This window comes from Aquarana catesbeiana, linkage group LG04 (genome assembly GCF_042186555.1).
Source record: "Aquarana catesbeiana isolate 2022-GZ linkage group LG04, ASM4218655v1, whole genome shotgun sequence".
In the NCBI taxonomy this organism is placed as follows: Eukaryota; Metazoa; Chordata; class Amphibia; order Anura; family Ranidae; genus Aquarana; species Aquarana catesbeiana.
In genome coordinates, this window is record NC_133327.1 from 422,740,754 (window position 1) to 422,754,419 (window position 13,666).

At 42.7% G+C, this 13,666-nt stretch overlaps 1 protein-coding gene across 1 annotated transcript in view; it reads left to right on the forward strand.

The window, feature by feature from the left end:
* Window positions 1-13,666, forward strand: part of ARFGEF3 (ARFGEF family member 3) — a 187,563-nt gene that overhangs the window by 66,931 nt on the left and 106,966 nt on the right. The window contains exons 8-9 of the mRNA XM_073627360.1: window positions 9,648-9,732; window positions 13,291-13,395. Of these exons, the coding sequence (XP_073483461.1) occupies window positions 9,648-9,732; window positions 13,291-13,395 (190 nt within the window). The remainder of the gene's footprint in view (window positions 1-9,647; window positions 9,733-13,290; window positions 13,396-13,666) is intronic.

Consider the following 13,666-nt stretch of genomic DNA (forward strand, 5'->3'; position numbering starts at 1 on the left):
CTTTAATTACGTCTTTTAATTGTGTATTAACGTTCTTAATCCAATTCCCCCCCACCTCCCTCATCCCGGGTTCAAAGAATTTAATATCCCTCAAATAAATCAAAGGAGAATTATAACTCCATTTATTTTGAGTGTGAATCTGATCCCATAATTTTAGTGTATTAGGTGTTATATCCGATGTGTTTGTGCTAAGTGCTCTGTATTTTGGGGGATTCCATATAGTGTGCCCTAAGTGTGTGCTACTTAAACTATGTTCGATATTAACCCGTCTTTTTTCTGATGTCGGCTTTGACCATTCCATCACCCGTGAAAGCGTCACTGATTTATAATATTTACTTAAGTCCGGTAGGGCAAGCCCACCCTGTTTTTTACCCCTAGTCAGGACCTTATATGCTATTCGTGGCTTTTTATTACCCCAGACAAACTTTGCCATTAGGCCTCGCAAGGCTCTCAAATATGGCTGTGGTAGGGAAATTGGGAGCATCTGAAATTTATAGAGGATTTTCGGGGCCAACACCATTTTTATTGTATTTACGTGGCCAAACAGGGAGAGTGGACGCGTGGACATTTTTTGTATTTCTTGCTTAATTAAATTCAATAAGGGTATATAGTTAGTTAAATACAATTTTTTCAGAGAGTTGGATAGTTTAACTCCTAAATATTTTATCTCCCTTCTCCAGGGGAAGTGGAATTCCCCTGAAAGTTTTTCTTCTTCCTGTTTGTCTATGTTAATATTTAAGATTTCAGACTTGCTGAGATTTACCTTAAAATTTGATATGTCACCATATCTTTTTAAAATCTGCAGCAAGTTTGGAATCGATATCCGGGGATTCATAATATAGAAAAGGACATCATCGGCATACGCCGCTAGTTTATGTTCCTCGGTTCCTATCCTTATCCCACTACAGTCTGGGTTTTTTCGGATAGTCGCCAGCAGGGGTTCCAAGGTCAAGATGAATAATAGGGGAGACAATGGACACCCTTGTCTAGTTCCATTCTCCATCTTAAATAGCCTTGAGAGGACCCCGTTAACCTTAACGGATGTTGGCGGGTGATTATACAACATTCTGACCCATGCAATAAATCTTTGGCCAACTCCCAGATATTCCAATGTTTTAATCATGAGTCCCCAGTCTACCCTGTCAAACGCTTTTTCGGCATCCATTGACAGGAATAGAGCTGGGGACCCACCAGACTTGGTAGACTCGAGGAGGAGCGAGCGAACTCCATTGTCCCTCCCCTCTCTACCCGGGACACATCATTTTGTCCTTCAGCCTGCCCGCCAAGACCTTAGCGTATAGTTTGGTATCCGCGTTTAGGAGGGCAATAGGCCTATAGCTGGAGCACAACATATTATTTTTTCCTTCTTTTAGTATCAGGGTAATAGTTGCGGACAAGGAATCCTCCCCCATCACACTTTTGGTACCAAGGTCATTCCAGAAATGGCAGAGCTTTGGCACCAAGGTTTCTTTATATTTATTTAAAAAAAAGGTAGTGAACCCATCTGGGCCCGGGCTCTTTCCTGCTGGAGAAGCCTTTAATGCGGAGTAAATTTCTGCTTCAGTTATGGGTCTATCCATGCCTGTCCTGTCTCCTTCCGCCAGCCTTGTCAGCCCTGCTTCGCTCAGGAATTCCTCGACCCTCCTACCCTTTGTCTGCTCTAGGTGTCCCTTTTGACCTACTGTATAGAGTGCCTCATAATATTTCCTGAACTCTTCTGCTATACCTTTAGTTGTAAATACTTCCTCACCCTTTTTATTTTGGATTCTATCGATGAAGTTTGGGTCTCTCTTACTTTTTAATAACCTAGCAAGGTGCTTACTTGACTTATTTCCCCAAAAATACCTGTCTCTTGTTATTTTATTTAATGTCCTCCTCGAATCCTGTTCCAGACAATCCCTTAACTCCTCCCTTTTTATGGTCAGCTGGTGGAAGCTTTCCCGATGGTGTCCCTTATGTTTTTTATGTTCTTGTTCCAGTGAATGTATTTCCTCTATAAGTTGTTCCCTTCTTTTTGATCTCTCTTTTTTTTTTCTTTGCCCCAATGGATATAAGGATCCCTCTAATATATGCCTTAAAGGCCTGCCCACAGTATAGAGGATGCTATATCGCCCCTTTCATTAGCCTTAAAAAAAAAACATCAATCTCTTTCTGTACTAATTCTACCGTGTTATCATCTTTTAGTAAACTTTCGTTTAATTTCCATGAGAATGGATGTCGATGAGGCCCCGGTAGCCTGATCCTCACTGAAATCGGCGCATGGTCCGAAAGCGTGGTAATCCCTATTCTGGTTTCCTCCACCAAATCCAGTAAACTATTATCAGCCATGATGTAATCTAATCTTGAGTACGTCCCGTGCACAGGGGAGAAGAAGGTGTAGTCATTTACCTTTGCATGCTGCACTCTCCACACATCCATAATGTGGCATTGGTGCAGCTTACGCCCAATTTTCTTTATTTGAACCCCGCTTGTCCCGTGTGCCCGGGACGTACTATCCAGAACAGGATTAAGACAAAAATTAAAGTCTCCTGCCAAAACTACCTCCCCTGTTTTAAACTCCATCAAATTGTCCAACACCTGCTTCAAAAAAACAGTCGGGTTTTTGTTCGGGCAATACACATTGGCTAAAGTCATTACTTTACTGCCCAGCTTACCCTTCAGAAACAGAAAACGTCCCTCCGGGTCAGCCAATCTGTCAATTAGGGTGAAATTAACTGACCTTGAGAAACCAATTGCAACCCCCTTAGCTCTCCTTATGGGAGAATCACTATAATACCAGACCGGTAAAGCAGAGGAGTATAACCTAATGTTTGTATCCAGGGCAAGGTGAGTCTCCTGGAGGAATACCACATTCGCTCTATAATGATGCAACTCTTTTAACACTTTGTGCCTCTTCACCGGGGAATTCAGGCCCTTCACATTATAGGAAAAAAAGTTTAACTCCATAATTTTTTCCGATCTATTGGGGGGTTTTGTCTACCTACCACCACCAGCTTTACTGAGGAAATTTGTTCACATCCCAGCAGGGTACCTACCCACCCTCGCCCTCCCCCGCCCCCCCAAAAACCCCCTTTCCCATGCCCTCCCCCACCCCCTCCCACCCTCTCCGGCCTAGGTCCGGCCCTGCGCCCGACAACGTGGATCTCAGCTGATCCCATGCCATGCGCTTCCATACCCTGGGTGCGGCTCTACCTACGGCAACCAGTGCCCCCCCCCCACCCCGCCACAAATGGGGTGGTGGTGGGGGGGAAGGGGCCGGGGCGGACATTCCGAACCACACATCGTCCTACCCCGTAACCCCCCACACCTGCATCACATTTTTCCCGTATTAGTCCCCCCCACCTCCCCCCGGACCCCACCCCCCTCCCCAAGCCATATTGGTTATTAAGAACTGAGAGAGATACAAGCCCTATGCCAATAAACCCCCCAGTCCGAGACATTCTCCTCTGTAAAAAAAAACAAAAAAAAAAAACACAAAAACAACTGAGTCCCTTTTTCCCTTTAGCTAGGGATGTCCGGAACTGGAATGCCCAACTTTTCACAGAAATCCTGTAGGTTTTCCATGGGCCTCAGTCTAATCGATCTTCCTTCTTTCATAACTCCTAGGAAAGAGGGAAATCCCCAACTGTACTTTATGTTAGACTTTCTTAATTGATCAAGCAGCGGTCTTAGCTGTCTTCTCCATGCCAGAGTCCCAGCTGATAGATACGAAAAAATTTGTAATTCCGTATTCTCAAAACATACTGGGGAAGCCCCACGAAGACCCCTCCAGATCTTTTCTTTTTCTTCATATGAATGGAATTTGATGATTACATCTCTAGGTACCTCCTTCCTCAAATTTGGGGGCTTTCTGATTCTATGTACTCTGTCGATCTTTAGTACCTCTTCTTCCCTTCTACCCAAGATTGGGTTAAAGATTTTTTTCAATTTGATCGTCAGATCTTCATTCATTTGTTCAGGTAAAGATCTAATCTGCAGATTTTGGCGGCGGCTCTGATTTTCCTGCTCTTCAACTTTGTGTAACAGGGTGCAATAATCGCTCTGCATCTTCTTCATCTGCGACTTTAAATCTAGTATTTCTTTAGCCTGAATTCCTGATGCTTCTTCTGCCTCCTCGACTCTTTGCAGCAGGTGGCCCATGTCAGTGCGTACATTCAGTATCTCTGACTTTATAGAATTTTCTAACTTGGAAAACATTTCAAGCATTTCAGGCTTGGTGGGTATTAACGCAAAATTTCTCTGCTCCTCCATCATACTGCGTTCAAGCACTCTGAGCTGTTCTGGGTCGTCCCTGATATTCTCCCCTGTTTCCCCCTTTTGTTTCGCCAGTTCTTTCTTTTTCTCTTTTGTCCCTGTTTGTTTCTTATCCAGTCCTGGGCTCTTTGTGCTAATGTCTTTAAGATATTTCTGTATTGTGCTAGAATTTAGGCTTTCTCTTGGGGTCTTGGGTTCAGCTGCTTTTTGTGATCGGCCTCTCATATTACCTCCTTTATCTTATACCCCCGCCTCTTTATTTGCCCCACACTGCGACTTGCGTTTCAATCAGGGGGGCTCGAGTGGCAGATTTTCCCCCTAGGCGTAATAGTATATTGTTCTGAGCCCCCTATAAGGCTGCTTTCACACTGATGCACTGCAGTTTACGCAAAACTGGCTTTGTTTAAAACTTCTGAATGCAGGCGTTTTGGTGCGCTTTCAGAAAATGCATAACGCCTGCAGGTATGGCAAAGTTATGGCAAAGTGCAGCTAACCCAGGAAATTTGCAGTTACAATGCGTTGCACCCGTCGTGGAGGTAAACTGCAGCACATCAGTGTGAAAGCAGCCTTATAGGGGGCTCAGAACAGTAAGGGTTTATTTAACCACTTCAGCCCCAGAAGAATTTACCCCCTTCCTGACCAGTGCATTTTTTGTGATTCGGCACTGCGTAGCTTTAACTGACAATTGCGCGGTCATGCGACGTGGCTCCCAAACAAAATCGACGTCCTTTTTTTTCCCCCCACAAATAGAGCTTTCTTTTGGTGGTATTTGATCACCTCTGCGGTTTTTATTTTTTGCGCTATAAACAAAAAAATAGCGACAATTTTGAAAAAAAGCATTATTTTTTACTTTTTGCTATAATATCCCCAAAAAATATATAAAAAAACATTTTTTTTCCTCAGTTTAGGCCGATACGTATTCTTCTACATATTTTTGGTAAAAAAAAATCGCAATAAGCGTTTATTGATTGGTTTGTGCAAAAGTTATAGTGTCTACAAAATAGGGGATAGTTTTTGGCATTTTTATTGATTTTTTTTTTTTTTTTTTTACTAGTAATGGCGGCGATCAGCGATTTTTATCGTGACTGCGACATTATGGCAGACACATCGAACATTTTTGACACATTTTTGGGACCATTGTCATTTATACAGCAATCAGTGCTATACAAATGCACTGATTCCTGTGTAAATGACACTGGCAGTGAAGGGGTTAACCACTAGGGGGCAATGTAAGGGTTAAGTATGTCCTGGGGAGTGTTTCTAACTGTGGAGGGGCGTGGCTACGTGTGACACGTCACTGATCTCTGCTCTCAATCACAGGGAGCAGAGATCAGTGACACTGTCACTAGGCAGAACGGTGAGATGCTTGTTTACATTAGCATCTCCCCGTTCTTCCTCTCCGTGAGGCCATCGCGGGTATCCCCCCGACGATGGAGTCCATGGGACCCGCGACCCGACTCATGGAGCTCCCGGCCGGTGTGCGTGACTGCGGCAAATTGCCCAGCCGTGCCATTCTGCCGACATACATCAGCGTGCGCCGGTCGGCAACCGGTTAAATTTGCAGTTTGGGGGGCGGTAAAACCACCTATTTAAGACGTGTTTTTATCATCCCCGCCCCAACCGCACCCCCTTTAACTGCAGTGGGCAGGGGTGTACACATGTCGCAGCTGGAGTTGTATGCACTATCATGGTTGACGGGTGTAGCACCTGCCAAGCATGACCCATTCAAGTGAATGAGGCCACTCTGCAAGTGCCCTGCAACCTTGTGCAGTACAGCAAACAAGGGGTTAAAGCAGGCAGGATTGTGTTGCTTTCTCACCACCTGCTTTAATCTCTTGGACCCTGCAGAAGCATGCAGTTGCGAGCCGCTTGCATTTACTTGATTGGGTCGCGATTGACAGGCGTTAGCACCCACCAAAAGCATTATGGGCCTTAACTGCTGCAGCAGCAAAGGTGTAAAGGGGGTAGGGAATGGGGGCGATAAAACTGGGACTCAACCGCAGGGTTTCACCCCCCCCCCCAGCTTTACATGTGAACGAGGGTTCCGCTGCCAAATGCAACTAAGAGCTCATTCACAAGTGTAGCATGCGCTGCTGCTCCTTTGAAAAGTGATCCGAGTGTGTTTGACAGGAGACCTGATTTAAACCCATGATTGCCGTGCAATGCATGCAATTGCGGCATGGTAGTACGGCAATTAGAGGTTTAAATCAGGTATGAGGAGGTGACGCTGTGGCCAGGAATCTTTGACTTCTCCCATGTTGTTCAGGTAGATTTCCACCTCTTTAAGGTTGCTTACCCCTGACTTGGAGGAATCGGAGCTATAAAAGTCATGATTTGTTGTTTTTGGACTTTAGACATGGTTTTATGCCATATTATATTAGGTACTGTGAATAACTATACAAAATACCAGCTTTCCTATTTGTTTTCTTACTGTTGACTGGCCTAGGTAGTTAAAGTGGTTTGTCTAAATCTCATAAAGTTAACGATTAAGTGGGAGGTTAGTATGAATTGGAGTGGATTTCTTTCATATGTATTATGGCTTGTGTTTGATCCTATGATATTGTTTTACTAGCACAGTGTTTTGTTACTGCTATATTAGAAATATTTTAACATGCACATAAGGGTCTTTCATAATAAATGCACCAAATTACGCATAAAAAAACAGGGCTTTAAAACTCACTATTGTTATGGGTTTTGTAGTTCTAGCAAGCTCACGCTATTGATATTATGCAACAAATGCCAGTTCACGCTTTAATTTATCCAGCACAACAAATTTCTTTACGTGCTCAGGGTACAGTATGTTCAGCACAACTCCACACTGTTGGCGTGTGTCCACCATTCGGTTAACTTCACAGACAGAGCACACTTTTCCAGTTCTCTCTCCCCTAGTCCTTTTGAAGAAGATTACCTGGATCTTTCATCACCAATGAATATCATGGGGTGGACTGGTACAGTGTGATAGTCGGGGAACCCACCCACTCTTTCCCTGGCCAGACTCCAGAGAATCCAGGTTCCTTTTAAGGCGTTTACCACGCAAAACCTTCTGAACCTAAGTGGCAAGTACATGCCATGTAGAACCATACCCTGGACTCAGAGGCTGTATATTTTGGACAGTTGAATGTATGTAGTCTACTTCCATATGGCTGTTTCCACCATTATCATACATGCACAGCAATAAATAAATTCATATTTATTTAAATTCATGATATTAATTATATATTGTCATATATATAATACTATTTATATATAAAAAAATAAAAATATTTTTTAAAAACAGTAATTTTCAGTTTCGGTCTCAGCACCAAAATTTCCATTCGGTGCACCTGTTGTACTGTAAAAACACCTTCTGAAAATGCAGGAAGCACTTGCCCGAAAACGGAAACCAAAAATGACAGTTTTAAAAAATAAATTCATACTTTTATATATAATTGTATTATATTCAACTTTTTTTAATTAACATCCATTAATTTAAATGAATATGAATTTATTTTCAGCCCTTGACACCTTTAGAGCAAGAAAAGCTCAAGAAAAATGTATCCCTTTAAATTCTATGTACTGTTGTGCTCATAACACAAACTTTTCTTTCACTCATGGTTAGTGCTTGGCAGAAGCCATTTGTTATCAATCAACTGTGTTTTTACTCTTTGTAAATCATAATCACAACAGAAACTACCCAAATTACCCTGATCAAAAGTTTACATACCCCAGTTCTTAATACAGTGGAACCTCGGATTACGAGCATAATCCGTTCCAGGAGTATGCCCGTAATCCAAAGTACTCGCATATTAAAGCGAGTTTTCCCGTTGAAGTCAATGTAAATGAAAATAATTTGTTCCACATTGACAATGGGATGCAATACCGCATGCGGCCAGAGGCAGGGGGGTGCCGGAGAGCCACGGAAACAGCCGAAAAGGTCAGAGGACAAACCTCGGCAAGACTTCCTACCCGGGTCATTCAGATAGTTTCTGTTGTGATTATGATTTAAAAAGAGTAAACACAGTTGAGTGATAATAAATGGCTTCAGCCAAACACTAACCATGAGTGAAGGAAAAGTTTTTGTGTTATCATTCATATTCTCTGAAAAATGGCCAAGAAATGAGAAAATTCTGCCAGGGTGTGTAAACTTATGAGCACAACTGTATATCTTCACACTGGTCCGTTGTACTTCCATTGCTGTGTGAAAAATCCTGCTTGCTGTATTTTTGGTCAGTTTAAAAAAAATTCACCACAAACGCACCTCCCTGTTTAAATGCATTGAAAATGCAGTAGTGTTATAGATAGATAGATAGATAGATAGATAGATAGATAGATAGATAGATAGATATATGCCTGGGCAGCAACAATTTCTTTAACCGCTTCAGCCCCGGAAGATTTTACCCTCTTCCTGACCAGAGCGTTTTTTGCGATTCGGCACTGCGTCGCTTTAACTGACAATTGCGCGGTCGTGCGACGTGGCTCCCAAACAAAATTGACGTCCCTTTTTTCCCACAAATAGAGCTTTCTTTTGGTGGTATTTGATTGCCTCTGCGATTTTTTATTTTTTGCGCTATAAACAATATAAGAGCGACAATTTTGAAAAAAATGCATTATTTTTTACATTTTGCTATAATATCCCCCAAAAATATATTAAAAAAAAAAAACATTTTTTTTCCTCAGTTTAGGCCGATCGTATTCTTCTACATATTTTTGGTAAAAAAAAAAATCGCAATAAGCGTTGATTGATTGGTTTGCGCAAAAGTTATAGCGTTTACTAAATAGGGGATAGTTTTATATCATTTTTATTAAAATTTTTTTTTTTTTTTGCTAGAAATGGCGGCGATCAGCGATTTTTATTGTGACTGCGACGTTATGGCGGACATGTCGGACATTTTTGACACATTTTTGGGACCATTGTCATTTATACAGCAATCAGTGCGATTAAAAATGATTACTGTGTAAATGACACTGGCAGTGAAGGGGTTAACCACTAGGGGGCGGGGAGGGGTTAAGTGTGTCCTAGGGGAGTGATTTCTAACTGTCAGGGGGATAAGCTGGTGTGTGACGTCACTGATCTCTGCTCCCAATGACAGGGAGCAGAGATCGAGTGACACTTGTCACTAGGCAGAACGGGGAGATGCTGTTTACAGTCCTCTCGTGAGGCGATCACGGGTATCCCCGCGGCGATCGAGTCCGCGCGACCCGACTCACGGAGCTCCCAGCCGGCGCGTGCATGCAATGGCACGGCGGGGAATTCAATTGGACGTACAGGTACGCCCATTTGCCCAGCCGTGCCATTCTGCCGACGTGCATCGGCGTGCGCCGGTCGGGAACCGGTTAAAAATTATCTATTTGCTTCTGCTTTTTACTTTTTTTGTCTAATCTAATGTACTCTTTCCTTTTTCATCTGTTAATAGAATCTGGTCCATCCGTTGAGTCACTGTGTGATGATGTTGTATCTGTGCTCACTGTACTCTGTGACAAACTGCAGGCTGTTATTAAGTAAGTATTGTGGGACTTTATATTTAAACTAAAAAAAAAAAAAAAAAAAAAAAACAGGAACGGATTTGATTGCTTATAGCAGTAAGGCTACATTTGCATCTGAGCGTAGCATTGCTTCGCATTTTTGGGCAGCAGCCCATTGGCTACTAAATGGGTTGCCTGTCATGTGAAAAACACACTAAAAAAGCTCAAGTATCACATTTTGCCCCTGAGCTACAGTGTCTTGAAAAAGTATTCACACCCCTTAGAAATTTTCCTACAATTTGTCATGTTACAACCAAAAATGTAATCCTTTAAGACGTGACAGCAAAGTAAACACACAAATCCCGGTTCTCTTAGGGGAGAGGAGAGAGATTGTGTGTTCATACTAAGTATGAACACCGATCTCTCTCCCCCCTAGTCAGTCCCATCCCCCCTACAATTAGAACACACCTAGGGAACACAGTTAACCCCTTGATCGCCCCCTAGTGTTCCCCTTCCCTGCCAGTGACATTTATACAGTAATCAATGGCTATTTTTTAGCTCTGTTTATATAATCTGATGCTGCTTATCCCTATATGCTGGTTCATTACTTTCATTGTGTGTGTATATATCTGTGTACTTTTTTTGATACTATTAAAAATCTATTTTTAAATTAAATTCTGTGCCTTTAACCAGCTCATTACAGGGCATTTTCACCCCCTTCCTGCCCAAGCCATTTTTCAGCTTTCAGCGCTGTCACAATTTGAATGACAATTGCGCGGTCATACAACACTGTACCCAGATGAAATTGTTATAATTTTTTCCCCACAAATAGAGATTTCTTTTGGTGGTATTTGATCGCCACTGCGGTTTTTATTTTTTGCGCTATAAACAAAAGAAGAGTGACAAGTTTGAAAAAAAAAAAAAACACATTTTTTACTTTTTGCTATAATAAATATCCAATTTTTCTTTAAAACAAATTTTTTTTTTAGTTTAGGCTGATACGTATTCTTCTACATATGTTTGGTAAAAAAAAAAAAAAAATCTCAATAAGCGTATATTGATTGGTTTGCGCAAAAGTTATCGTGTCTACAAAATAGGAGATAGATTTATGGCATTTTTATTATTTTTTTACTAGTAATGGCGGTGATCTGCGATTTTTTTTCGTGACTGCGATATTGCGGCGGACATATCGGACACTTTTGACACATTTTTGGGACCATTCACATTTATACAGTGATCAGTGCTATAAAAATGCATTGATTACTGTATAAATGTGACTGGCAGGGAAGGGGTTAACACTAGGGGGCAGGGAAGGGGTTAATTATGTTTCTAGGAGGCAGGGACTCACAAGGGGAGGAGACCGATCGGTGTTCCTCTGTACTGGGAACACACATCGGTCTCCTCACCTGACAGGATGTGGGTCTGTGTGTTTACACACAGGTCCACGGTCCTGCTGTGTTACTGGGCAATCAAGGGTGCCCAGTGACACGGCAGGCGCGCGCAATTGCCGTCTGTGGGGCACGCATGCCCCCTGGTGGGCCGGGAACGCGAGGCCGTCATATGATGCCCACCCGCAACGAGAGCTGCGCCGTCTGCCCGTCAATTGACAGCCGGCGGTCGGCAAGCAGTTAAAGTCCCACCCTAAGGGGAAAATCTGTATTTTCATAAAAAAAAGGGATGCTCGCCAATTGTACCAGATAAATATCCCCTCCATTTTTTGATCATTTTGTATAGCAGACCCATCGTGTACTCTTAGGGCCGGTTCACACCAGAACGCAGTATGGGAAATAATGCACTGCCTGCGTGGTCTGGTGCGATTTTCAGCCCATTCAAATTAATGAGCTGCCAAATTGCAGTGTACTTAAATCACACAGGAACACACACCATGTTACTGTGTGATTCTAGTGTGAACCAGCCCTTAAAGCAGGGGTAGGCAACCCGGGGCCTTCCAGCTGTTACAGAACCAAGTCCCATCATGCCTCTGGGAGTAATTGTAACTGCCAGCCTTGTAATGCCTCATGGGAAATGTAGTTCCACAACAGCTGAAGGCCCCCAGGATGCCTACCCTGCCTTAGAGCAACCCTCTTCTATTAAAGATGGTAAAAGTAGTAACATTCTACTGACAATCAGTAACCCTAGACTACATAATCTATATGAGAGGAATGTTAAAAGAATCCACTGCACAACAATTTTTAAAGGAAATATTTCCTGAAAGAAACATGGAGGCTTGCACTGCCTGTTGCCTGACTGTCATGCTGACGCTTTTGCTTCAATACTGTGGGGTTCATTTACTAAAATTGGAGAGTGCAAAATGAGGTGCAGCTATACATGGTAGCCAATCAGCTTCTAACTTCAGCTTGTTCAGTTAAGCTTTGACAAAAAAAACTGGAAGCTGATTGGTTTCTCTGCAGAGCTGCACCAGAGTTTGCACTCACTACATATCACCCCCTTTGAGTCACTAACCCAGAACAGTTATACACAGGTAAGGACTTTTGACTTTACTCTGATTTTCCTGATCTGAACACTTGTTTTTGGTTAGTGACCCAATTGTATTGAAACCAGTGGGGCAGCTTAGTGATCGTAAAGGATCGTTTGTTTTTTTAAATAACAAACCTGTCATACTTACCTCCACTGTGCAGCTCATTTTGCACAGAGTTGCCCTGATCCTCGTCCTCTGGGGTCCCCCTGTGGCTCTCGCGGCTCCTCCCCGCATCAGATAACCCCCCTAGGAGAAGCGCTCTCCCAAAGGGGGTTACCTTGTGGGCACTCTCCCGAGTCCAGCATTTGCGTCTACAAACACGAATGCCTGACTCGGCCCCACCCCCAGGTGTCCACGTCACTGGATTTGATTGGGAGCCAATGGCTGCACTGCTATCAATCTATCCAATCAAGAGCTGGGACCCCCTGGAGAGAGGGACAGTGTGTCCCCGCCGAAGAGATGAAGTGGCCCAGGTAAGTTGGGGTTGGTTGGTGGCGTTGACTGCCAGGTCTTTTTTCACCTTAATGCATGGGATCCATTAAGGTGAAAAATCGCGAGGGTTTACAACCCCTTTAATAGCTACAAACTGGGATAAAAGGAGGGAAAAGAAGGCAACCTTTTTAGGCCTGGTCCACACCTATGCAGTATGCAGTTTGTATATTCCAGGTGCATTTTGCGTTTTTCAATGCACACTTTTGAAGTCTATGGAACCAAAAACTAGAAAAAAAGTCCCTGGCCATTTCCATAAAATGCACAGATGTGAATGTGACCTATAGGATGTAAAAAAACCTGAACCACTTTCACCTGTTTTAAATTACTGCAGCTTATTAGCTTTAGAACAGTTTGACACTTACTCCCCACTTTCATATGGTTAAGCCTCTGTTTTTTTGGTACTGGTTGATTGGATATTTAAGATGGATCCGCGCCTATATGTGGGAGTTACCATGAACATTGACACACATTTTCATGTGCATTAATGTGCTTTAATAACATGCGTAGGTGTGTTATGGAGGGCATCCCATTTATGGGCCCCCAAAATGTCAACATAGTTAACACACCTGAACTTTTAACGTACTGCAAACCTTTTGAAATGATCATTTCTGTTTATTTTACAGTGAAAATCACCCATTGCAGCTCCTGTACCTAGAATGTATACTATCAATGCTCAGCAGTTCATCTCCTGCTTTGAATGTACACAAAGGATTTATGGATCTTATATGGTAGGTGGCAGTATTGGCATGAAGTTATTGTATTTCTGGTCGTGATTATTATTGTTGTTGTGATTATTACTTTTTTTGTTCAAGTTGTCTTCATTATAAGAGGAGGAGCAAGTAAATAATCGCACATTACTGATATGATCCAGTAAAAGTGCTTATTCATAGCATAACTTCTTTGTGTGAAACGTGTTAACTGTACGTCAAGTCCCTGTGTTGTTTGTCCCATCCTTGAGGAATAAAGGACTTTTATTGGATCGTATCAGCAGTGTGCAGC